The sequence below is a fragment of the Diuraphis noxia genome, unplaced genomic scaffold, assembly GCF_037042655.1.
Source record: "Diuraphis noxia isolate RWA-SAM2 unplaced genomic scaffold, SU_Dnox_SAM2 contig0004, whole genome shotgun sequence".
NCBI lineage: Eukaryota > Metazoa > Arthropoda > Insecta > Hemiptera > Aphididae > Diuraphis > Diuraphis noxia.
The window spans coordinates 54382598-54410060 of record NW_028301714.1 but is presented as its reverse complement, the minus strand read 5'-3'; the positions used below and the strand labels follow the sequence as shown (position 1 = coordinate 54410060).

General features: G+C 31.4%; 6 protein-coding genes across 8 annotated transcripts; 3 read left to right on the top strand and 3 right to left on the bottom strand.

The window, feature by feature from the left end:
• The first annotated feature begins 77 nt into the window (after positions 1-77).
• On the top strand, positions 78-12004 carry LOC107173354 (dynein regulatory complex subunit 11). 2 transcript variants are annotated; one of them, XM_015523866.2, is made up of 8 exons: positions 78-1025; positions 1096-1300; positions 1370-1611; positions 1697-1858; positions 8574-8968; positions 10683-10824; positions 11230-11460; positions 11644-12004. In XM_015523866.2, exons 1-8 carry the CDS (start codon positions 192-194, stop codon positions 11863-11865), a joined length of 2433 nt encoding a protein of 810 aa, XP_015379352.2. In that variant the 5' UTR covers positions 78-191; the 3' UTR covers positions 11866-12004. The 2 variants fall into 2 exon arrangements, with proteins under 2 accessions (XP_015379352.2, XP_089083587.1); XM_089227461.1 differs by having other exon boundaries at positions 8574-8971.
• LOC149056202 (uncharacterized) lies at positions 1866-3632 on the bottom strand. 2 transcript variants are annotated; one of them, XM_089227463.1, is made up of 4 exons: positions 3377-3632; positions 3021-3169; positions 2419-2954; positions 1866-2029 (listed from the first exon to the last, which is right to left on the bottom strand). In XM_089227463.1, the coding sequence occupies exons 1-3, from the start codon at positions 3456-3458 to the stop codon at positions 2490-2492; spliced, it is 696 nt and encodes a 231-aa protein (XP_089083589.1). In that variant the 5' UTR covers positions 3459-3632; the 3' UTR covers positions 1866-2029; positions 2419-2489. The 2 variants fall into 2 exon arrangements, with proteins under 2 accessions (XP_089083589.1, XP_089083588.1); XM_089227462.1 differs by having other exon boundaries at positions 2419-3169; positions 3377-3629.
• A 1695-nt stretch (positions 12005-13699) lies between the features above and the next one.
• On the top strand, positions 13700-14220 carry LOC107173357 (anaphase-promoting complex subunit 13). Its single transcript, XM_015523868.2, has 2 exons — positions 13700-13883; positions 13971-14220. Exon 2 carries the CDS (start codon positions 13987-13989, stop codon positions 14218-14220), a length of 234 nt encoding a protein of 77 aa, XP_015379354.1. The 5' UTR covers positions 13700-13883; positions 13971-13986.
• Positions 14221-15484, top strand: LOC107173356 (AN1-type zinc finger protein 1-like). Its single transcript, XM_015523867.2, has 3 exons — positions 14221-14401; positions 14538-14753; positions 14805-15484. The coding sequence occupies exons 1-3, from the start codon at positions 14231-14233 to the stop codon at positions 15270-15272; spliced, it is 855 nt and encodes a 284-aa protein (XP_015379353.1). The 5' UTR covers positions 14221-14230; the 3' UTR covers positions 15273-15484.
• Positions 15485-19261: 3777 nt separating this feature from the next.
• On the bottom strand, positions 19262-20669 carry LOC107173333 (uncharacterized). The gene is made up of 2 exons (XM_015523841.2): positions 20093-20669; positions 19262-19907 (listed from the first exon to the last, which is right to left on the bottom strand). Exons 1-2 carry the CDS (start codon positions 20460-20462, stop codon positions 19324-19326), a joined length of 954 nt encoding a protein of 317 aa, XP_015379327.2. The 5' UTR covers positions 20463-20669; the 3' UTR covers positions 19262-19323.
• Positions 20670-22758: 2089 nt separating this feature from the next.
• Positions 22759-25887, bottom strand: Xpd (general transcription and DNA repair factor IIH helicase subunit Xpd). The gene is made up of 2 exons (XM_015523875.2): positions 23891-25887; positions 22759-23453 (listed from the first exon to the last, which is right to left on the bottom strand). Exons 1-2 carry the CDS (start codon positions 25689-25691, stop codon positions 22984-22986), a joined length of 2271 nt encoding a protein of 756 aa, XP_015379361.1. The 5' UTR covers positions 25692-25887; the 3' UTR covers positions 22759-22983.
• Between the last annotated feature and the right edge of the window lie 1576 nt (positions 25888-27463).

Below are 27463 nucleotides of genomic sequence, written 5' to 3'. Positions count from 1 at the left end.
TAAAATATTTATCCTCTAATTTAGGTACCCTTGTGGCCTTGTCTTGTCATGTTATGGTTGACTGAACACAGACATAGTAACACAATATTATTGATTAAACATGAAGAACTAAAGGGTTGATAAAACAATAAAGTTGAATTTATTTTTTATTTTTATATTACAAAACAATAAACATTATTAAATGTTAGGTCATGTCTTACAGAACATATAATGAGTTGTGGGCACAAGCTCAATTAACACTGGACGAGGCTACAAAAAATGACTCAAACCTACTTACATCTAAAACTAATAAAGATAAAGTTGTTGTGTTCAAAGAGTTGTCTACAGTTATGGTCAGTTATATATTAGCGATTAATAAACTGGATGAATGTTATGATCAAGTTATTCAGCCTCAAAAACGAATACTTATTAGGAACATTCTAGAATTATCTTTGGGGCGTTATTTAGAATTAAAAAACGATATGGTAAATTTGAACTATAATGAATTTACATACTTGGACTCGGCAACTGCACAGTTAGGGTTATTACCACAAGATGTAGAACTGACAATACCATCACATTATCGAAATGAACGACTTAAAACAATTGAATGGCAAAGTAAATTTATTGATGAAGTATTGAAGAAAACTGGTTTTTACGAAGAAGAGAAAATTGAAGTTGATATGCCTATAAGACAAGCAATATTATTGATACAAAAACACGAGAGGGCACGGCAGGGACGAATGAGAGCTCAATTCATGAAAGAAGTTAGAGCAATGAATAAACCTGATGCTGGAGATGTGGAACTTAGTGATAATGCCAGAAAAGCTGCAATGAAAATACAGAGAGTATGGCGAGGTTTTATAACGAGGAGAAAAATAAGAAGTAGAGTAGTTGAAGAAATGTTGCTGATTGGCATGTTACCTCCAAACTCAATTGATACCGAAGAACAACAAAAAGCGGAAGATGTTAAGAGTGCCAGAAGGATTGTTCAAGCAAAACGACAGAAAGAATATGAACTAGCACTAATACAGGAAAAAGAAAAAGTATATAATTCTTGTTTATTTATTTAATTATAGTTTAATTATTTGATAATTAAACATTGAAACTCAAAAGATTAGTGACCATATGAAGGAAAAAATGAAAGAAGATATTAGAGATGAAGTACGTGCATGGTATATGGGAGTGAAATCACAAACTGGTAAATTTCCCGATTTACCATCTGAAGAAAGTGGTGGGTCTGCTGTAATTTATACTAGATACAAAACTGCAAGTTCTCATAGTAAATCAACAAGCCAGTCATCATCTAAAGGAACCAAAAGTTAGTTAATTTCAATCGCAGAAGTGTGTAGAATGTTAAAATGGTTATATAAGTAATAATTTTTGTTAGGTCATAAAAGCAAATCAATTGCGGGAAAAGAGTCAAAAGAAGAAGTTAAGAAAAAAGCTGATGAAGAAGACACTGGTTTTAAAATGGGACCTTCAAATTTTCTCCAAGAACTTATGTTGGCCAGTTCAGAGTATGAAGAAGTTTGGAAAGGGATGGATGAGTCAAAAAACTCAAGCCAAATGCATATTAAAAGCATTGTTAAGGCTCAAAAAGCAGCTGAAGTGGAACGAGATCTACGAAAGGTAAATTGGCAAACATCTTATTGATTAGAAAATCTTGACTAGATTGAAATGATCGAAAAAAATATGTTTTTTTTTTCATAATTAGATAGTTGATGTAAATTTGAGAGCTGAACTTGAGATTTTACAAAATGCACTTGATAAAGACAATGCTATTCGAATCAAAAGGTCAAAGAAACAGAAAAAAGTAAAAAGAAGTAGTAAAAAAGCAAAGAAAAAACGTGACAAGGATTTAACTCCTGATAGAACTGTAAATATTTACAATAATTGCTTTTTTATTTCTTATTTAAATACCTATGCAACAATAATATTCATAAATATGAGCGCTCACAGAATAGGCTTGCCATTCGTCCCGGTTTGACCAGGACAGTCTCAGTTTTAACAGCATGTCCCGGAGTGCCGGCTGACCATTAATTTTGTCCTGGTTTATGGAAGACAAAAGAAAATAACTTTAATATTGTTTTGTTTAATAATAAAACATGTTCTATAAGAATTATCCATGATTGCAGTGGCGGATTTTCAAAAATTTTGTGGGGGGGGGGGTCCTAAAAAATAATATGTATTTCAAATGTATTATTTTTATTTTTATAAAAACAAATGTGTTATATTATAATATAAAAAATATAATCTAAAATTCAAAAATTTACAAAATAAAATAAATTTTTTTAACACAAGACTACCTAACAATTGAGAATTGTGTCCACCATGAGATTTCGAAAACGCTACACAAAATTTACAAAATGCACCACCTGAATATGACAACCAAGGAAATCACATTAACCACGAATATTGAAATTTAAGATTTCTTACTTTTTGGTCTTTTCCAGAAGTAATTGATGTTATCGGAAATTTATAATTTATTTCCAGTGTCCAGACTTTATTCAATATATCATAAATTTCATTTTGAGAAAGTATTTTGTTGCAGAATAAACTTCTCTATGTCCAGGTGGATTAATATATTGAAGTTCTCCTTCCAAAGGTTTTAATGGGCTAAATTTTTGTTGAATATCTAATTTTTGTCGTTTTAAATAAGCAACTTCACTAGAAGGCCATGACCAGGCACTGATAGTTCCTCGTTTGGCATCATTAAAAACCGTGCACATCAACTCACTGATTTTTTGAGATACCTTTAGGTTTTGTGCAGAGATTAGTTTATCTAAAGGAGCTTCTTTGGTTTTATCTTCTTTAGGTAAAGTAGACAAACGATGCACTTTTAAACATTCAAAGTGTTCTTTTGATAATAAATGGTTAGAAAATATATATTTTCTCGGAACAGTACCACCAGATGAACAAATAGCTGGTACATGATTTTTTTGCTTTGTGTGTATCAATACTGTACCTGGATACTGAACACAAATAGAACATCTCATTAACTTCCTACCTTTGGTCTGAGGAACTTTTTCAAAACAAACATTATTTATTATATTGCTCTTAACACCAGGCTCTTCAGGAATATCATCATTAGTGTGGTTTACAGAATTTAATTTATTTGCCACATAAGAAGCTCCATTTTCATCACCATTATTTTCATTATTGCTTATAATTTTTAAATTAACATTATCTAAACAATATAACACGTCTAATCAAATTCAAGTTACATTACCAACTAATACTGAATTAATAATAAATTATTTTAAAAAATTAAGTAATGAAAATATCAACTATTTAAATTGATATTATTTATTATTATTATTATTATTATTATTATTATTATAATCCTTAAATACAATTTGCAATAAATGACTTTCATAGTATATTAATTTCTTACCTTTAGTCTGAGGAACTTTTTCAAGACAAACATTATTTATTATATTATTTATATTGCTCTTAACACCAGGCTCTTTAGGCATATCATTTATAGCTCATTTTGAGCTGTAACGGTAGATATAGCTGGGTCGATTGTCTTCTCTTTTTTTATCAGCCACTTATACATTAATAATATTAAAATATTTAATACTTAAATAGTTAAATTTTCTAACCAATATTGAATAAAGTAGATTAAATAATAACTAAAATAAAATCTGGAATCATAGATCGTAGTTGATTGATTGATATTAATCTTATCATAGATTAGAAGTATAATAGTATATACTATATATAAAACTGTAGGTACTGTATAATATGTCTTAATCAATGGTTTTATAATATAAGATAATAATTCTAAAAATAGCAATAGCCATAGCTGATAATATAAGGAAATAAACATATAATCAAAATATTGATAACATAGATGGTATACATTAAATTCTTATCTATCAATTTCCCAACAAGAATTTTTTAATTTCGTATTACACACTTGGCATTTCGTACTACACAAAGTGTGTCGTACTGCACACAATTTTAGTCCCTGAATCAATCCTTTTATTTGGTTTTATAAAATTATGTTAGATCCGAGATCGTGACGTGTCGTCGTTACCAATATTTTTTTATTTAATATAAAATATTTTTTTTGTCTAATTTCTAATTTTGCGTAGACAGAAACCCAAATATATTTATTAATTATTAATTATTTTATACTCTTAAACTTATTTAAAGTTATATAATATTTACTTAATTTTTTTAATTTATTAATTAATTTATAATATTAGCTATATTTTTGTATTATTAGCGATTTTAATTGTTTCAAGTATGTACCTAATGATAAAAAATATACACTTATAATTTTATAGGTAAACATAAATTTGGAAATGTATTCTATATTTAGATAAAATTAGACAACAGAAAGAATAAATAATTGCATATTAAATTACGAATAATTTAGTTTTATTAAATAGAAATTATTTTTATATAAAAGGTTAAGAGGAAGATGTCCTACTATTGTCTTACTATTGTCATGCTATTATATCGAAATGCATGGGAAAAGAAAATCGGTATTATCATTGAGTATGGTATTATTTTGAATATTTGATTAGGAATTCTCGAGTTAAATTTGTGTATATGGTAGAGAGAGAGAGAAAGTGATGATAGAGTTTTAACGTTTTAAGATATTCATTATTTTTTTTTTTAAAGAGCTCAAAAAATTAAAACTAAATATTCCAGATGATGTAGAACTGTCCAATTTAACATCAAACCTTTTCGCATTTCTTTTTATTTGGGCAAATAAAATCTAGTCACAAAATGAATAATGTAGTAAATCACTCTAAGACAATTATTTTATATTATATCTTATATCGTACAACGTGAGACATATTATACCATTTAATTATTTTTTTGTCATTAACATTTGATTTACACACTTAACAATACGAAAAAAGAAGAAACTAAAATTGCTTGTGTATACAAAAATTATCTTTTATTAATTTAACAAATGTATAATTAATTACAAAATTCAAATATTATAAAAATTGAACGAACAGTAACAAATGTATAAATTTATATAGGTACATGTTTCAAATAAAAAAAATGAACATACAGTTTTGAAAAAATATTTTATAACTGTCAAAAAATAGAGCAAAGTTGCTATTATTATAAGGAAAACATTTTTGAAGATATAATATGTATACATTTTTATTAATTAGCACAAAATGGCTAAATTATTACATTTTTACAAGTAAAAGATTTTTAAAGTCAAAAAAGTGGTAGGAGGAATGCTCATGGTCCAAATACAAAAAGGGGAAACATTTTTAAAAAAAAAGAGAGAAAAAATAGTACAAAATGACTATAATTTAAATATTGCATGTACAAGATTTAGTCGAAAAGGGGGGGGGGAGACAAACAATATAGAAGAAGGAGATAACCAACAACAGTATATACACAAAAAAAGTTATAAAATTAAATAAAAAAAAAAAAATACGTCAGTCAGGAGACACAAAAACAAGGAGGGGAGGATACGGGATGGCGATTGGGTGCGGATTTGTAACAGTTTTGGCCACTGGTCACCTCCACAACGTTCCACGACCGGTCCCACGGGTAGACGAGTGTCACGGGCGCGTTTGCTCGGACGCGTGACGACCTTGCCCAGCCGGCGATGCCAGACCGAGACGGCCGCGGGAGCGATGGTCGACGGCGACAAGCAACGGCGGCTAGTACGCGATGTTAGCGCTTTGATGGTTGACGGCGAGACGACTCTAGCGACAGACTTGCGGCGGATACCGTTGGAAACGAAGCGAGAGAATCGAGATTTGGCGCATGCGGAGTGGACGGTGATCGCTATGCGGACAAGCGACCCGGCCGATGTGGGTTTACCGCGGGACGAAAAGGCGAGAGCCATCGGACCGGCGCACGAGCGACGTGCCGCGATCCTTGACAATCGGTAATTTTCGTCCTGGCGTCGTCCCTTCAGCCGCGTCTTTGTCCTGCAATGACTGTCGCCACGAAGTCGCACGCCACCGGACCCTGAAACGTTCATAGTTTCCTCGGGTCCGGTGCCGCTGACGTCCGTGTTCCTAGCGCATAAATCTCTATACCACTTACCCCGTGCCAAGGTGTCCGCCACTGCCATCGTAACGAGTCGCCATCGCCGTCGTCATCATCGTAGGTACGGTCGGGGCGGAATCGTTGCCCTCGCCGCTACCTCAACTAACCACAGTGCCGTCGACATCGTCGTCCGTCGATCCACGCGACCGTAACTGCCGGGCGCTCGCCGAGCCGCCAGAGGGTCTCGCGCGTCAACGACGACCGAGCGCGCTACGCTCGTGAACCCGTCGCTACGGGGGTGGACGGGAAACGCGTTCGGGTGACTTACCGCCGTGCACCTTCCGTGCTCTTTCCCGTATCCTCCCCTCCTATACGTCGCCGTCTTCCTGACGACATCTTCGGCCCTTAGGGGACCGCCAGACTAACGTGGGTCGCGGACGGTTTCTCTTCGCCAGCAACATAGACGTCGGAAAATCCGCCTGACGCCTTTCCAGCACGAGGTCTTGTACCTTCGTGGCTGGTCGGATTTTCCGGTTGTTGCTGGCGGGTCCAGCCTACCTACGACCTCACCGTTGTCTGGCTCTTCAATGCCCTGAGCCGGCTCAATTTCGTTCTCAGCTTCACACGTCTTCTTCACCGCATCGTCGAGTGGGCCTTCCTTGGGAATCGGAGTGGGTTCGACGGGCCCCAACTCCAAGGACGGCGCGTCGCCACTCGACAATAATGCACTTCTGATCACGAAAATTGGCACCTGGTCATTGGTGTCTTTAGTATCTTCTGCGTTGAGCGTGACGTCTTCAAGGACCACAGTGGAATCCACGGGTTCCGACTCTTGAAACAGCTCGAAAATTCTCGACATGGTATCTTGATCGATAGAATTCAGTAGAGTAATGAGCCAGGTGTGCATGTTGTCGTGTTCGTCGTACAATCCGTCCATGATGCCCACAATTATTTCATGCAGGATATGGAGTAGTTCGACTTGTATTTCGTGTGTGTTACGGTAATAAGCAGCCATTTTTTAAATGTGCGTATGTAGTAGCTGGTCGAATTGAGAATTGCAAATGAACTAAATTTGTCCCTTTCAACACAGAGACCGATAAATTTAAAAATCTCTTAGACGACTAAGTTTGTTACTAGCCAGCGAGTACGATAGGTAATCGTTCTTAACGGCCAGCAACATTAGAATTCCGAGCGCGTTATTTTCCTAAACTTTCTGCAATATTAGCGATTTAAATACCTTAAAGGTAACTTATACTATTATATAGGCTTAGCTATGAAAACCAAAATACAGAAAAAAATGTATAATGATTATAAAAAGAATAAATAAATTAATGTTTATACTATACTATTATAACATGATGTGTATAGAAATTGTTCTTAACTAAATCTTTAAAGGGATATGGATAAAAAATTAAACCGATCTGGTACATCAATGTTATAAGACATATGCATATAACTATATTATATTAAATATATATTTTAAGAAAGAAAACTTTGAAATCTCCAATTTATTACCATGATATGGAGAGTTATGTACACAAAAGAAATTATGCATTTTGAATAACTGTGACTTTAAGTTTGAGCGCACCTATAATACATAATGTATTGTAGTACATAAAGTTTATATATACAATATTTATTTTTATATAAAAGAGCCTATAGAAATAAGGTATGTCTGCATATTGATGATTTTTTGAGCTAATTTGGTTTTGTTTTAAGTAGGTTTTATTGATAAATGTTTTAACAGCAACATAAACGTTGTTAGTTTGACTTAAACATTAAAAAATGATATTATAATTGGTAATTGGTGAGAATTATATAAGTAGGGCCTGAAATTATACGCCCTAAAAATGTACGAAATAAGCATGCAGTTATGCACTGATTTTCATTCAAATATGCACTTAAAATGTAAAAAAAATTATGTGTACAAAAATGCTTGTTTATAAAATTTATTCCGTTTAAAAATGTATATAATTCAAATTCATTAAATAATTAATATGGAACAAAAAATGTATTAAATGCTTAGTTGAAATAATTAAATTGTATTTTGTATGATGTATCCAACTCCATGATTCAACTATATTGTATTGTATTTTGAATATTCACTCATCCAAAAAAATGAACAAAAATCAATTAAAACAACTTTAAAATACTTCTAGAGTATTTCAAAGTTACTAGGAGAGTTACAGTTAAATAAACTAAAGACTTGGATACATTTTCAAATAAAAACATAGGTTTTCATCAAATGTATTCTTGAATCGAGAAAAATTTAATTCTATACATTCGTTTAATATACTGATGGCTACATCAATTTGCTTCAATAAATCCAAGAATAATATATTTAAATACAAAAAAAAATTCATAACTATTACGTTATGAATTAATTTAACCATAATATAAAACTATGCTTACTAAATAGCGTTTGAGATTTGTGGCGAAGAAAATGTATGGCATCTTTGGGGCTTGGTCTCCGAGTTCCGACTTTATTTGCGCCTATGCTTCTTACATTAGGTACATAATTACATTATTATTTTGTTTTGCGGGTGGATGGAGGGATGGAAAAAATTGTTCGCTCCATATGGTGATAATGACTCGATGCACTGTTTCAGTTGGAATCGCTATTCGAAGAATTGGTGATGAACGGAATCGTGCACAAGTACCCGGCAACTCGATTGGGCTCATTCAAGGGGGACGCGTCGTACGCTGGTTGTGACGTCATGCGGTGGGACAACGATCCAAGCCCGACGCTCGGTGACATCCGGCACGCGGTCAGGGACAGCTGCGTGCTGCCAATGATCAGCGATCAGATACACCAGGCCGGGCCGCCTGTGCGTTCCGTGCTTATCGCCGGAGCTCACGGATCTGGCAAACACACGCTGGTCAACGCCGTGTGCACCGAGCTGGGGGCCACGCTGTTCGATCTGACTTCGGCCAACATCGTAGGCAAATATCCCGGAAAATCGGGACTCACCATGTTGCTCCATCTCGTCAACAAAGTGGCAAGGTCGTGCGTTGTATTACATTTTTATAATATCCGGGAACGGGCTATTGTTACCATTTCCCAGGGCTGCAGTGACTTTAATATGTCTGCGTCATGTAATAAAATATAAACAGGTCCACACATTAAATGAGAGGAGATGCAATATAATGGGTGTATAAGTGTGCGGTGCCACCGATTTATGGGGTAAAAAAGTAAAAATATTGTGTAGCTCGCACCTAAAACACATAAATATTAATAAATTTACTTAAGAATCACAATTTAATGTACTTTTCATATAATAGTTATTGTTGAAAAAATATAATTTCGTTGTGGTTTTAATAAAAAAAAAAAAAAATACTTTTCAGTTTTGACATTCACTACAATAAAACATAAAAAACTACAATATATTAAAGGTAGATGTGTTATTTAATTTTTATAATTATATAAAAGACATATATAGTTTAAATAGTATTAATTCTAATTGGGTATCTTCCTACTGTTCATATTGTTCATAAGTGTAAGCTGTACGTAATCATCGCTTGTAAGAAAAATTTGGAGGTGTGTGATTAAAAATTGTCAAGGTTCATTATTGTTCAACTATTATAGAACGGCTATGGAAATACTTGGGAGTACCAAGTCCCCCAACCCCTAGTTGTGCTAATACGGGTATATATATACTATAATAGAGGCAGAATTTATTTGTACCAGCCGGTACAACTCAACCACTCTATAGGCGATGATAAGTAGAAGTGCAGATATATAATAACTAAATAACTATATTATGGACGTATTCTTGTTCTTATCATTATTCATCATAAGTGTGCTCCCGTGATAGACATCAATTTAGTACCTACTCTAATTTAAAAAGTTATTTCAATCATTATTTTTATGTGTGTAAGATACTAAGATATTATAGGTGTTGTGGTGTTAATGCGCGTAAAGTAAGTGTTTAAAAATTCGATCTGGATCTTTGATGGGTACTACTACCCATGTAATTTTGTCCACAAACATAAACTACTGTAATAATGATCCTATCCTTTCCTGTAGGATCAATCAAATTTTGATAGGTTTTATCTAATTTTTAGAGGGTAAAATTCTATAGGGCAGTATTAAACTCCGTTTTTAAATATTTTAATCGCAAACTTTACAATATGTCTAATTATAATAAACGATAATACGATCGTTTTTCAAATTATTTTATACCATTATTTGAAATAAAATAAAATATCGTGGCTCGATGTGACCTATAGAATGTCTTCTTCTTTCAGATAAAAAAATACTTATTAAAACATTTAATAATTCTATAATGCCTAAAATATGTGAAATCATTTTTTTTTTATAATACACCGTATCAACTCCTAATACAAATTGCAATTTTAAAATACTCATAACTCGCTTTAAAAAAAAGCCCATGAAAATCCTTCGATAATAATGTTACCTTTAATCTTTATAAGAGGTTAATTCACTCTTAATTTTGAACTCACAGAGCTACACATGTTTTGTTAAACGTAAAAATAGCCATGTTACGCACTTTACGACGGAGACAGCACATGTGCGGGTATAACGTCCTCTAAAGATGAAAACAAAAATGTAAAGTGAATTGTTCAAGTTTTATTGAATTAAAAACAATTCGAAAAACCGGCATCTGGCCCCTAAATGCATATCGTTGTATGGTACCTAATATACAATAAACGACATACCTTATATTTACCTATTACCTATACTTATATTATTACAGGTTGCTACAACCATCAGTGATATATATCGAAGATGCAGAGAAGACTTTTATGAAAAAAGTGCCGAAAACTGATAAGACAGACCCTAAAAGGCTTAAAAAAGACTTGCCTAAGCTTGTCAAGGCTATCACTCCAACGGACCGAGTTTAGTATTACATATTATTTTATATATGTATAAACATAATATAATAATATTAGTATTTTACCTACCGGCTACCAACTATATAATACCAACAATCTACATAAATTATTTACATATATGATATAAACTGTCCATATATTTATATATTTTACTTAAATGGGTGATTTTATTATCGCTTTTATTTCTTTACTATTTTACCTAACAAAGCGATGAACAAACATTACAAATTGCTTACAGTCATATAGGCAGTTAGGTTTGAATATCGAGTGTTCTAAGATGAATTCATCACTTTGTATGAAAGTATTACATGTTTCTGCATTTAGATGTATCAACTAAACATTTATACATATTGACATTTTGTATAGTAACTACATATTATTGTCACTGTCGATGTACTCGCGTTTCAGATATTGTTACTTGGTACTTCCTGCTGTCCCTGGGATTGCGATCAAAAATCTTTGACCGGCACTTACGGGAAAATTATTGTCATACCCCGCCCGGACTATGCCAGTTTGTATCACATATGGAACGAACTTTTATTCCAGTACAGTGGACTCAGTCGAAAATTTGACGTTAGTTCGTTGGCAAAATTATCTGACGGCTACAGCATCGGAACCATCATAAAAGTACTGCAAGAGGTATATTATTATTTTTTTAAAATTAATTTAAAACTTTGAAATATGTAGACTGGTAGTGTTTACGTAGTTTACAGTGTATACACAGTGTTCACAATAGGACACAGGAAGTAGGTAGTAGCCACCATGTATATATAAATATAATTTATAGCGATTTTTAATTTGTACCTGCATATCTATATGTAGGTGATGACGTGCAAAAGAGTGTTACAGCTGACGATCCGACCTCTGATGCACGTGGAAATCCTGAACGCACTTGCTCGACATGATCCCGTTTATAAAGAAGAAGACGAAGCGTTCAACCAGTGGTATTCGAGAACACCCCTTGGTCGGAGGAAGCAAAAGGCACTGGATGCTGAAGTGGAAAGGCGGATGATTGAAAACGATAAACATTCGGGTGGTAAATGAGTAGGAGAAGATTGAATCCAAAATTTACTAACTATTCATTTTCACATTTTAGAAAAAAAAAAATTGATACTTTAATGTTCAAAATATTTTTTGATATGATGTAAATACCTAGTAAATGAGTAAATGTAACTAATGTTAACATCGATTGTTTTTTATTTCTCTGATTTTAAAATTATTTTTTACGGTTGTACATCAATAACTTTAAACCAAATGGAAATATTTAAGAAAAACTATTTCAGATAATTATAGTTTTGAATATAGCTTATCAGTTATCTTATATAAGCATTCTATTATTTATAATACCCTTTTTTGCGATTTGATTAGGAATAGGAGTATATTTACATGTATTGTGATTTCAATTTAAATAAATATAAATAAATAAATCCATTTCTAATAATTTCTGAAAATCTGAGAGCCCGTAACATCTAACTCAAATTTGAAGGACCTTTATACTATCGACTATAAATAAATATTAATATGGTTTGATATTTTTAATATTGATGCAGTGGCAGATATTACCTTCTATCCCAGAAAAATTTTGAATATGTGCTACTGTCGTCACTGTATTGAATAACTGAATCACAGAACTATATGTTCTGAATGCACCTTCAACATTATCATCAATACAGGTCAATACTCGATAATATTATGTAATGGGCCTTTCATATTATAATCATAGATATAAACTAATATTAGTATTAGTAAATGTATCTGTGATTAATGATTATAATAGACAATTAAATTAGACTAATCGTAAGATTCATACCTATCACCTATGTCTATTAGTTTATTGAGTTTTTTAGACACAATGATGACTGCACAGACTTAATACAAATTTAATATTATAAACTTGGTAATCGGAAAAAAAATCCCCAGACACAACCTCACAACCTCATTCATAAATATTTTTCAAACGTTAATTAGTAACTATAATTACCACATTATTAATATTTCATTACAAATATGTAAATTATATTATATTATATCATTCAATAAATTAATATAATAGTTGTTAGAAATATTTTTACATGCTATGTTTTTACTGTAAGTAGGTGTTATCGGAATATAAAACAAAATATTGTAATACAATTATTTATATTATATTCTGTTATCACTATATATTAATTTCTTGAATATATTTGTAATTAAATATTAATAATGCGCTAATTATAGATAATAATTAACATCTAAAAACATATGTTCAACCATTTTCATGAGGTTATGAGTAATATTGCAGTCTGGGGATTTTTTTTCCGGGATCATTCGTCGGGGGATTTTCTTTCTACAATTCTATAAACTTGGTTTATATTTTTACTGTATTTCTGTGCTCATATCTATAATTTGTATATTCGACTTTATGTAGCAAATGGTCAGATCTCAGATAATGTTTGTAATGTCTTTACGTAATAGATTATTTTTAGACGATCATTTTAATATCATTATACTATATTATTATAGTATAGTAGATACATAAGTAGTATCTAAATTCATGGTTATGACGTCTTAAGCATATGACTGTAGTCTATAATTCAGAAAATTGTATGTGGTATAACTGTTTAGGAATAATTGTGTAGGAAAAGCATTTATAAAATTATAAAGTGCTCAAGCTCTATGCTTCTAAAGTTTTCAGTAGAATAAGCATAAAGCATAATAAATTAATAATAATAAATTAATATTTGAATGGGTACAACACCATTGTTTTGTCTACAACCACAGAATAGATACAACAACTACAACTGTGGTAAGTATGCGGTATAATATTAAACTTGGTATAATAGGTAGGTTAGGTTAATAACCACAAATAGAATATTCTAGACTTCTAGAGGTTATCATTTGAAACAGTAAAATCACTAAAATCAGAGTTATTATCAAGACATCAACTTGCCTAGTGTTTTGAAGTTTTGGACTTGAACGTTATTATTTTTTAACGAAAAGTGAGCGAGTGAGCCAATATCATAACTAAATAACAAAGCACACAGTTTTCAGTATTATATTGTTTAATGTCAGTTACTGAGCGAGTAAGTGATTTCAAAATTAAACTATAATTTATACGTTATAATAGATGAAACTTATTTATTTCGTTATAATGTTAAATTATGTTTTAGGTAAATTTTTAATGTTATGGATAGTTTCCCACCAGCCAACTGTCGTTTGCAAATACTAATTGACGACACTTGGCGTCAAGAAAACTTGTCATTTGACGAAATAGTTGTTCCCGTTAAAGAATTACCTGATCCTGAGGCGGACGCCACCGATGCTCATTTGACGCTTACTCAACAAGATACAAAGTGGACCGACTTAGCTCTTACAAACATACTTAGTGACAACCCGTTGCCTCCACCACCCCGAGTTTGACACATTTATCATGGAGTTTCCAGATTTTGGTAAACAATGTGCCCACAAGGACTGTAAACAATTGGATTTCTTGCCAGTCAAATGCGATAAATGTAATGCCCTATTTTGTAAAGACCATTCAAGATTCGATAGTCATCAATGTGTTTCCATTGAATGTACTAATGATTTGGGACCAAAGCTAGTAAGAAATTCAGTATCCTATATGATGTTAATTTTATAATAACTGATCATAACTAAACTTGAAAAATGGCCTATCCGCCCATGTATGAACCTACACATTTTGAGGAATTCCATTTAATTGATTCATAATATTTTAGGAAACGACTTGGTTCAAATGCACTTTTTATAGTTGTATGTCAAAAAATCCATGTGAAATGCTATGCCCAAAATGTGATAAGCATTATTGTCTGGCGCATAGACATCATGGTTGTCTAGATGAACTCGCCGGAAAAGAGGCTAGGAAAGTTTTAAGAGAAGCGGCTAAAAAATCCAAAGATCAATTTGCGATAGCTAAAGGAGAAGCAGATAAGAAAGTAGGTTAATAAACTTTTTTCTTTAAAAAATACTTATTACATTTATTTTAGATTGAAGCAAGTCTAAGGCAAGCTGAATTACAACCAGAAAAGAGACGTATGGCCCAACAGATTCGTTTAATGAAACTTAAAGGGAAAGCATTGGGTGATAACAAAATACCAGTCATCGACAGAGTTTATTTTACTGTTCATCCACCAATTAAAGATAATAAAGTTACTTCACCTGTGCCTTTGTTCACCAGTAAGACTTGGACAGTTGGCAGAACTATAGATTTATTTGCAGTACGTTTGAAAATTGAAAATCGAAATGATAAAAGTAATACTCCTAAACTGCGTTTATTCAAACTAGAAGATGGTGAGCACCTATCAAATCAAATGGATTGTGTAATTGGTCGAATGGTCTCTGATGGATTAATATTTAATGGAGATTCCTTAATTCTTCATTACGTTGATGCTACAAGAAATCCTGTTGAAATAGAACCAGACAAATTAGTGGAATATAAACTATCAAGTGTTTAAATATTAAATATAAATAAAAAAGCGACTATTTGATTGTGTTCAGTATTATATAAATTGTGTTGTACACTTTGATAAAATTTTTAGATTTCAATATTACTAAATTAAATTTTTGTTCAACTTCATATTTCTAATGTTTTTGTTACTTACAATTTCAACACTATTTATTATATAGAAAACCATTTTGTAACTAATATAGGATATTTTCAAGACAATTGTATGTGTTTTTGTTTTAATTCTTTTGTTAGCAGAATTATAGATTTATTTGCAGTTCGTTTAAATCTATAGTTCTGCCAACTATCCAAATCTTATTGGTGAACAAAGGCACAGGTAAAGTAACTTTATTATCTTTAATTGATAGATTACACATTAAAACCTGTCAATATCCGCTTATTTAAATTTAAAAATAATTGATATTTTGATATTTTTTATGAATGATGTTTAATTTTGGAATTAAAGAGTATTTTATTATTCATTATATCTTATTTGCCTTTTCAAATAATATTAAAATGGCTTTAGCTCGTTGCCCCTAAAATACAATTTTAATTCTTTGAATTGCTAGCTATTTAAAAGTTGCATAAGTTGTTTTAAATTATTTTAATTAGAATTATAAAAGGGAAGGAAAGAATATTTACATAGGTTTGCATAATTTACCTATGTGTGTGTGTGTATTAATGTAAAAATTAGCCTGTCTAAAAATTCGCACACCCAAAAAACAAAATTCAGTGCAAAAATTTTCTTTTATAAATTATTTAAATACGTTTTTTATTGGCCTAAATAGGTTAGGTATATACAATACCTTTATCAAAATAAAAGATTTTATATTTTACCATAAAGATCTATTATAATTGAGGTGCATAGAACCAAAACAGCAAGTGTTTTTATGGAGTTTCTGAAAAAAAACCAAAGGAAAAGAAGACTACGGTAAAAAAAACCCAATTGAAAATAAACTATGAAAATAAAAATAAAATTTTATATTTTGCTGTCATATTTTAGGTATTCTGTCTGCTGTATAATAAGAGACAAAAATTAATAAGTTAGTTAATAAATCAGAAAATTATAAATAAATAATTTTTCAGTACAATAAAATAAAAAAGTTATCGATACCTTATACTGTATAAGAAATGGCAGTCAAAAAGTACCAAACCTATTCAAATTTGTGAATTTTGATGAATTAAATAAATCATTAAAAACCGTTGACGGTATACATGTTTTGGGATAGTATTTACGTGTGTGGATAATTTAGTTTCTGTTTTGATGGTGCGTGAGTGTGTATGAAATGTACAAGTATTTAACCATATAAAGATAATATTTTATACTTTTAAAACTACTATTAAGATAAAAAAAAGGTACCTACAGCCTATGTTGTTCATTACATTATATTGTATATAATACCTTTCTGATACAAAATCGTACCTAAAAGCTATTTTACTTATTTAGACTGTCTAGACTTTAGATAATACAGGCACGACACGTATATCATTTTGGGTAATAATATATGTTAGGTATTACCTAGTGACTAGTTATTATATAGTTGACTCCCTATTTAGTAGTGACACAGTATTATGAAAATAATAAAATCAAATAAAGGCAAAGAAAAATGTATAGTTCTACTAACAAAATATTTATTTATAATTTTCTATATAATACCTAAAATATGACAGCAAAAAAAAAATTGGTTTTTATTTCCTACAATTGTTTTTATACAGAGCAGGTCTCAGGTAATTAAGTTTTGATTATTTTTCAAAATTTTTTGTTCTTATAAAATTCACTCCAAGGAGAAAATAATAAACTAATTTTTTATGTTTATATTTTTACCTTTTAAACCATTTATAAAGCATTAACCCAATTTATGATGGTTAAGTTTTAATGTCGGTTAGACCACTCAAATTTTGATAAAATATTTAGGTATGTTATGTCATTGCAGGTGGGTTATTCCGAATCATTGAAAATTTGTTAATCACTGTAATCTGAATCTTCTTTTATGTGGTATAACTTGGCTACACCACAGCCCACATAATAGATTCATTATAATATATTTTTTGAATTTCTACAAAAAAATGTAGTTATTAAAAATAATTTGTAGGGAATCATATATACAGCCATACAGGGTGATTCTTTTATCAAACAACACTCATTATTTAAAAAAGTATTGACTTTTTCAAAATATTTTTTATCCTTATCATTTTTAAAGTTTTTTCTTTTTTGAATGACAACATAGAGTTTTAATTTCATATTCCAAAGCAGAATATATTTTTCTAAGTATTTTGATTCATAAAAATCAAATTTAGGGTTAGTAGTCTATGAGTTATAAGTATTTATAGTTTAGATTGGCAGAGTGGATTGGTACGGGGTTACCCTGCAAAATGTTTGTCCACTATTCTGCTTGTCTAGACTTTAAATACTTATAAAGTTATACTCATAAACTATTCGTTTTATAGTCAGCCTGGGTTGTAATTTTAATAATTTCCCTGGGCGTACAATATCCTAGTTTGCCGCCTCTGGAGATTCTAGAAAAGGTTAAAGGTTAGGTTAGATCCAAAAATTTGTTCTTAAAATGTTGATATTATCTTCAAGTAATGCCAAGGTTGAAAAAACTTTTTCAATCATAAACTCTTTAAAAACTTTAAATCTCTTAAAAGGAAAAATGTACTAATGTTAGAGGCATTGTTAAGAATTAGATGCCATTTCATTACTTCTAAACTACTAAACTTTTTTATATTATGTTCTCTCCAACACATTAATTGTACAAAAAATGTAATTCTTGAATTATGTATTCCAATTAATTTACACTTAATGAACTTGCGTCAAGTTATCAGTCAGGATTATATTAATTTATTTAATGAGATTAATCTGCCCAATTTGTATTTGTATGATTACAATTTAATTATTTATGAATGCAGATTAATTTTATGATTAATTATTATATTTATTATTAAAGCTGGTGATTTACTAATGCTAGAATATGTTGATTAACTCTAAGACTGTTAACACTATTATGAATATTCTCTAAAAGCCCTGTTTACTTGGCAATCGTGCCGTCTCAATTATACTCAGATAGGGGTCTGGAAGTCATTTTGCATTTCATTCGAAGCGTCAAACCGGTACGTTCTTATTCTGAACAGATTATAGTTGAAATTATTTGTTAACAAGACTGATTTGGTACTGAAGAAAAATAAAAAATATTTATTAATATTTTCAACCACAGTTGATGGTATTATATTTATGATAAATTGTTTTGAAGTTGATCTTTGACAAAATTATACATTATCAATTACCAGGCTTAACACCATTGAGCACAAAATCTGTTTCCGCTTCTCCAATGGCATTCACATAAGGAATACTGTGATACTTCTGATACTGTAAAGCAGATGAGGGGATGCCTCACGGTTAAGGAATCATTACCACACTTGCTTTAATGAATGAGTAATTACTGCCCATGTCTAGCAGCACATCCATCTCTTAATTATTCACTCGACCGATCTTCTTATAAGGTGACTCAGGAACAATGGTCTTGTTTCAGCGAAATTCTGGGCTTTGGTTCAAATGTGTTCTTCATTCCGCACCCAAAGAACCCAGGTTTGCAACTTACCTTATTCGGATAGTCACCAAACAAATGGTCAATATTTTTAGATCCCCAAAAATTGGAGGGGGACACGTCCTACCGAGTCACCCTCAACACCCAAACAGTCTAGACGAACTTTACCCATTTTCTGGTGTTTGCATTTTTTTAGTTTTGGCTATGGGTGGTTGATGGTGGGCGCTCTGAGACAGCCTCGCCATCAAGTGGCACTGAATCCTATGTTAAGGTTGAGCCATGGTCTGACATATTTTGAAAATTTAGGATAGGACCTTTTAAAATATTTTCGCCCTACTAGATTTTGAAGACTTCGGAGCCACTGTCGCCATCTAAAGAAGTTAACACATATATTTGATAATAGTTCTAATGACATTGATATTTGTATCATTTTAAAAAGTATGCATAATACACATTTCTGCAAATAAATAAATTATAATTCATCCAAATTAACAAACAGAAAAATTGTAACAAAATTCAGCTTTTAAATGTTGTGTTATCATTGTCATCAATGAGGTAAAACAAGTAGAATGATTGTCCTCTCTGTACTCCTCGGGGTATATTTACCACTAGAACTTTTTCATTTTCATTTACTTTCACTCTAACAGCTTTACCTTTTATCGCTTCTATTTCTGTTAGTTCGATTCTAACTGTATGGTTTTCAAGCAAATTTTTGATGAATTCAACAAATGGATTGTTATGCGGCGTCGATGAAGATATCAGTACATTATAATTCAAATTATTTAACCCCCATGTCCATATATATTGAAATAGTTGAAACAAAATCCATTTTAATGTACGGTTTTTGATAAAACTCAATAACATTATATCAATTTGAGTTTTTATAATATTCTTGGGCACTGAAATCACATTTATGAACACATTAAATGGTTTATGTTGATCAAAGCCCCCAGCATGTTTGGTTCTTTGATGGCTGTACTCAGTTCTTGACCAGTTTTTATTATTGTATGTATATTTAGGATTTGTGTCATAACGGCCATAAGGAGAATTGTATGTCCAATTGTTAGATGTACTACTATTATAACTATTGTTTGAAGAACCTGCAAAAAACATAATATGAGAATTCCAGGTCAATACTTTAGACACTAAGATATGAATTTAGATAACAACATAAATTATTTAAAATCCGAAGATCAATAAATAAGTTAAATTAGAATTTGTAAGATCATTTTAATGAAAAAAGAGAATTATACAACAATATAATACAAAGTTCCAAATTAATTACCCATATTGTTATTGTAATTATTCCGACTAGATTCGTTGCTCAATATATCATATGCCTCTTTAATGTCTCTAAATTGTTTTGTGAGTATTCCTTGATTTTTATCGGGGTGGTGTTTCATTGCCAGTTTGTAATAAGCATCTTTGATTTGCTTTTGGTTGGCATTTCTTGGAACGCCCAGTATATCGTAATAATTTCTAGACGATCCCAACGAGGCAGTGACGTTGATACAACGTCTAGAAGCAAAATATATCGTTGGATTTCTCCTCAATACAAAGGCTAGGTCTGTACAAACACATTTAAGCCAGAACCCACGGCGGCGCAGGATCACGAAATTGACAGTAGCTGGGCTCATCAATTTTCCGGAAAACATAGCTTGAAACGCGGATCGTGCAGCCGATAAACCTGTAGTATGAACCTGCGTTTATAGTTAATATGTGATTTTAGAAAACATTCGTATAAAAGTCTCATGTGTTTCTAATGAGCTGACCGCCATGTCTCGTTTCACAATGTCCTTCTAGAAAAAATTTTTATTAAAATATTTTTCTGATTTTTTGTTTAGTTAGATATTATCATTTTTCAAATAGATATCCATGGATAATTGTATAGATAATAAATTATTATCTTTATCAGTCTGTGAATATATTAAATTGATAACTGCTCTTATCAGTTTTATCGGAGATTTAAATTTTGAAGGCGGTAGCCGCCATTTTTAAAAAAGGGCAGCTAAACATCAATAACTTATTTTTTATATATGAAATTTACAATCTGTATTTGATAGCACAATAAGTATTAACAAGAATAGACATATACATATTATAAGGTATTAAGAGGACGTGATACCCGCATGTGTTGTCTCTGTCTTACAAGTGAATTATATAGTAAATTTTACATTAGCTTAAAAATTAGAGTGAATTGACCTCTCATAAAATTTAAAGGTATGATCGTTATCTATTTAACCTCATATGCTTTTTATTACATTTAAATTTTAAAGGAAGTTATGAGTATTTTAAGATGCACAAAAAATGTACAATTTTAAAATACTCATAACTCGCTTTAAATTTGATATAAAATAAAAAGCATATGAGGTTGTCTAGATAATAATCTTACCTTTAAATTTTATAAGAGGCCAGTTCACAATAATTTCTAAGTTAACGGAGCTACACGTGTTCTGCTGAGCGAAAAATGTACCATATCACGCATTTGTGAGACGGAGACAACACATGCGGGTATCACGTCCTCTTAAACGTTTAAATATTAAATGAAAATCAGTTTACGTTAATTAAACATAGTCATAGGCGCCCGCAGGGGGGAAATCTGGAGTATTTGCCTCCCCAATAGCTTTTTCAAAATATTTTTTTTATATTGTATACGAGTATAATAAAAAAGGTTATTATTTTAAAACACCTAGTAAAATTATAATATTTATCCTCAAATCCTAACATTGCCCCCCTCCCCTAGAAAAATGTCTGTGGGCGCCTAAGAACATAGTACATGTTACAATCGAGGAAAGCCATTAATGACACTTTCGTTAGGTAGTATCTTTATATATATAATATTATGTATTATTTTTATAACGTGAGTTTAATAGCAAATAACATAGAATACAATGTCATATTATTTTAGGTACCTATTCATGGATAGACATTATGTGACAATCAACATTAACTCCGATGCAAGTTGATTGTTATTACATTTGACATTTTGCTATTAACTCAAAATCATGTCTAACTGATTTGTCACCTGTTTTTCCTAATATCCGATAATTTATGCAGTCAATTACCAGTGTATCTAAACACGAGTTAATTATTGTTCATGGATAATTAGTTCATCAATGAAAGATTATGTTGTAGATGGCACTGAGTGCACAGTTCATGATCAAAGCTTAAAAATGTAGGTAAATAAATTTAAAGTCAGAGTTGAGCAAATGAAAAAAATGTGGGGAACTCAGGCATCCGTGTTTTAATAAGCAAAAAGATGTACAGTAGGAACACACACTAAATACTGCTGTATATTATTTCCATATTTTTAAACCGGAAAAATTAAAAAATGATTTAATAGAGGGCAGCTGATTTTTTAGCTTAAAATATGTGTAGAAAAAATCATCAGGGATGGTCAACTCAAAGTAACTAGCGGGCCACTTTTAAGTACTTTAAAATCTAGCGGGCCGCACTGCATAGGAGAAAGCAAAAAAAAAAAAGGTCCTTCTAATTTACAAATATTTATTTTTTATCTTTATTTATTTATATTTACAATTATTATTTAATGTGATACTTGAGGATGAGGTTTTATATGAAGTAATTTGAAAATGTAGCGCGGGCCAGATAAAAAAGGTACGCGGGGCGCCAGTTGCCCGTCCTGATTTATATAGTTAAATGTACAAAAAAAAAACTAAAGCATTTTTTTGAAATAGCATTTAAACCCGAAATCTATGCAGCTTTACATAACATATTATTGACATTCATTGCTATAAGTTTATAAGGTTCAAATTAAATTCAAGTTTATTTTGAACCATCATAAAAAATATGAAGACTCTTTATTAATAATAGAAAAACACAGTTTGTGCTTACTGCTTAGGGGCAACCAAACACTCTGATTCCTCTTAGTTATGTAACAGATAAATATCATGAATATTTTTTTTATGATTATCACAAGAACCAAAATAAAAATTAAATTAAATTATTTTATTTAGTAGAAAATTTACCGTTTTTGAGAAATTTTGTAAATAATCTCATAATTAACTATAATATAATACATTTTTGGTTACAAATAAAAAATAATTTTATAAACACTTAAAATATTTTAACCTTATATAAACTTTAATAAAGTTTGGACAAAATTACAAAAAATATAATTTAAATAGGTTTACATTGAACATTAATGATTTTAGGTACTTAACATTTTTGGATAACTTTTGTTAAGAAATCAGTTTTATACAGTCCATTAACATCCAATAATGATACTCCCATTTGATTTTCAATTGGATCAGGTTGTGCTATATACCTAAGCCAACGTTTAGACATTTGTGCAGCTTCATCTACCGTTAAGTTGCAAACATTGTCAGTCAGATACGCCTGTATCCATTTTGGCAGTTTACTTCTTTTATCGTGTCTAGCAAACCTTTTGTCTGCAAACACCATGATGCCGTAGTCCATTTTACCACGAATTGCTCGTCCAACACACTGGGCTGTGTGTCTCATCGCATCAAAAGTTAAAAAATCACCTTCTGATATTTGGTACTGACTGCACAAATATTCCATGCGAGCTTTTAATATACGACACTGAGTATAAACATATGGCATACCTAAAACAATTACTGCTCTACCATAATGATGATCAAAATCCATACCTTCAGACACTTTACCTGTAAACAAAAACATTTTGTACTAAAATTTTGAAATAAAATACTAAGAAATAACTTTTTAAATAACAAACATTGTAATGTTGGATTGGATATATATTTCAATAAAATCATGAAAAAAAAAATACTTAATATTTTTTAAACAAATAAAACAGTTGATCAAAGTTATTCAATTAAATTTACTTTTTAGTCAACACAAATAATAAGTTATATAAATTGTATTTTAAAATATTTCTGACTAACTTATGATATTCAGTAGAAAAATATATTATACTTTATATTTTATTTTTTTGAAACTTTATTTAAGATGTTTCTAGCCTAGGCTATCTACATTTATGGATATACCTTATATAATTATAAGATACAAAATATAATTTTTTACAATATTTCATAATTATTTAGGTATTAAATATAATATGTGTATAAAAAAAATAACAAACCTCTTGCAACAGACAATAACAACGCTCCTTTCCCTCGTTCTATGGCTTCGGCATAACATTTTATTGCGTGGTTAGTGACAACAATATTTTGAGTTTCGATAAATATTAATTTGTAATCTAGAATTTTTTCAATTAATCCTTGATCATACCAAGCAGCTACCACAGATTTCATATATAAATATGATGGAAAAAAACACACGACACCATCAGGTACCACTTTTACCATTTCCAATAACAAATGTCCATAGTTACGTGCAACAGAAGAGTCTTCTCTTGATTCCCACTTGGAAGTCAGTGCTACTTGGTCATTACCTCGACCAACCACCATTGGTAAAAAACACTGTCTGGACAATGTCATGGTCAAGGATGTCATTATTACTGGATTGATGTTCAAAATCTTGGGGTACATATCTAATGGTGATAGTGTTCCAGATGTTATAAGAACGGTATTGAAATAGTCTAAAATTGGTTTGATGGCGATTGAGGCATCTAAACAGCTAAAATGCATAACACAGCTGTCTGTTGAAGACCTTTCATCAAACGGTTCTATAATTATCATAAATCCTTTCATATAAGTTGACACTAAGGTGGCAAATTGAGCAACTGTGATAAGTGGAGAAAAATCTATGATTTCAGATATTTCTAATGTCCTCAGCAATGATGATAATCGTTCAGTACAAAACCTCAGAGGTTTCCTATTTATACATACTTTCTGGTATACATCTTTAATGAACATTATAGGAGTTTCTTGTACTACAGTGGTTGAATTCATTCTGAGTTTCAAGTACATTATGAACCTTTTCATGAAACCAATATAGTGTTCAGCATTTCTGATGCTCCCCGGTAGTTCAGTAATTTTTAGCACCTGATCAGGTACAATTGGATTAGCTAGGGCAGCATTGGCTTCACGGTTTCTGTAAATTTCTCGCAAGCCGTCAACCATTTTCCTATACTCTTCCTTCAATCTTTGTGAATCTCTCTCTTTCATGGCTGTGATCTCAGTGTCTAGTTTATTTAGTCCTTCTATAGCTTTGTCCAGATTGTTGCTTGTGATGTGAGAACTCAATGAATCTATACAGACATTGTCAATATTATGTGCCTCGTCAAACACCACTATAGTGTTCTTGTTGAAGTCTTTGGAAACTATGCCTGCGATTTTTGGGTCCAACAGATAATGGTAACTGTATATGACGACATTGGCATGTATAAGCGTTTGTCTGGCCACAAAATAGGGGCATATGCCCTGTTTTACACCAAGTTCCTTTAGGTCCTCTATGTTGTAGATGTTTGGGGGCAAAATCGTGTCTCTTCCCAGAGAATCGAGTTTCTCGTAGAATTCGCACACATTGACCGTCTCACCATCGGCGTGGCGGGCGCGCACAAATGGCGCCGTCAGCGCGTGACATCGAGCATCTACCACGCGTCCGTTGTGTTCGCCGACGATTGACGGGTGAACGCAAAGATTCTTGCGGGACGACAGCACTACGCCAAGCACGTTGGCGTCGTACTTGTTCGACTTGTAATAGTCGCACAATACCCGCAACTCTTCGGCGGCCTTTTCGATCTCGGACAGTGTTCGGGTGCTGTACAACAACTTTGCTAGTTTCGCTGGATACTTGAGCATATAAGCGACGATCAGCGATAGTATGGTGATTGTCTTACCGGTGCCTGAAGGCATCTCCAGCAGGCAATGTCCTTTGGCGTCAATCGCCTTTTTCAGTTCCACCATGTACGCGTACTGCTCGGGGTATATGAACTCGTATGGAAACAACACCTCCAGCTCGTCGATGAAGAACTTCATTTTCGTTTCCTGTGGTCTTCTGGTTCTACGTTAAAACTTAACAGTATCGCGGTGGCATTGACCGGCTGCTAACATTTTCTTTTAATTCGAATGTTTGAATTTAACGCACATCATCATAGTGGCCATTACCAATCACCATAGAGTTTATTACTCGAGTGTAGACTCTCAAATTGTTTTTAGTTGTATTGTTGTAATCGCCTTATCGGTATTCGGTCGTGATAACGTCATTATCGATGCCGAAGCAGTATGATAACAGCAGCTTGTAGTCTAGAGGCTAATGTCGATTAACGACATTACACACAAAATGTACCACACCGAAATACTATAAAATAATAAATTAGATCGTTGTTGTTCTACGACTATTTCGTGCTTTTCGAGACGTTGTTACTTATTGTAAGTCCGCTAATGGTCAATCGACAATCTTAAAAGCAATCGAAGTCAGTACCTTTTGGAATGTTCAAGTTAAGGGTCCACAGTACTTTTATAATGACATTAAAAATAAAAAACTGAATAATAATTTATTTATTATACGAAGGCTTGGAAATGAAATTCTGTGTAAAATAATTTCTTAATTCCTTCTACTTTCTAGCATTTGATTTTTTAACATAACTAATAAAAATTTTTATTTCAGTATTTAAGAAGAGCCTTCTATTGTCTTAACTCTTAAGATCAACAAGTTTCACGTTACATCACTGATTGCAGCTGACTAAGAAATTAAATCAAATTTGTTGATCTGTTTGGATTAAAATATTTGTGATATAAAAAGAAAGAATGTTGAACTATACATCATGCTAACGACATTCGGGATACAATCTACTATTTACATATGTATTTCGGAATACTTGAAACTTTAGAGGACATTATTAAACATTTGAATCTTTTAGACATGAGACAGGGTAAGACTATTTTTACTCACACTAATATAATATAATTTAAACAAATACCTAGTTTGAATTCACGAATCTTGCATAAACATGTTAATATAAGATATTGCCTAAGCTAAACCCCTTAAAAACTATCCACTTAGATATTATTATGTATTTTATTTTGTCAATACAAAAAATATTGTTTTTTTTTTTTTTATTAAGATTAAAATGTCTCAGCATATTACACGCTATTACAAGTCAGTTTACAAATTACGATTACAAGATTTTATTAGTAATTATAATTAGTTCAAGATATTGTGATAGGTGTATACATTTTAAAGTTAGTATTTAAAATATTGTTTAAAATCTGAAAAAGACAAAAACCATAGGCCCTTAAAAACCGTATAATTTTGTTTTAATATTATTAATTAATTAAAATCTTGTGATTTAATTATATCACCTTTTTTTTTTTTAACAGTTGTGTTTATTTTTGATACTTAGATTTTAAAATACCTTCTTTTTTTTGAATACCCATATCATTTATGTGTAAAGATAAGCTAGAATTGAAAATATGTAAATGTAATGCAGTTCTATTTAACATTCATTTATTTGATAATAATGTAAAAATATCTAATTACTTATTCTTACCAGGGGCGTAATTAAGGGGTAATGAGGGGATAGATCCCCTAAAACTTTTATTTTACTGCTAATATTTTGTATTTAGTGGTGTAGATTACTGCATGAGTCCTAACATTTTTGTTAAAAACAAATGATCCTTTTAACAGATTAGAATTTATATAGAATATCCTATAATTCCTATATTTCATATTTTTAGCTATTGATTTTACGTACTATTATTACCAAACAAATGTATTGGAAAGTACATATTTTATATAAAAGTTATTT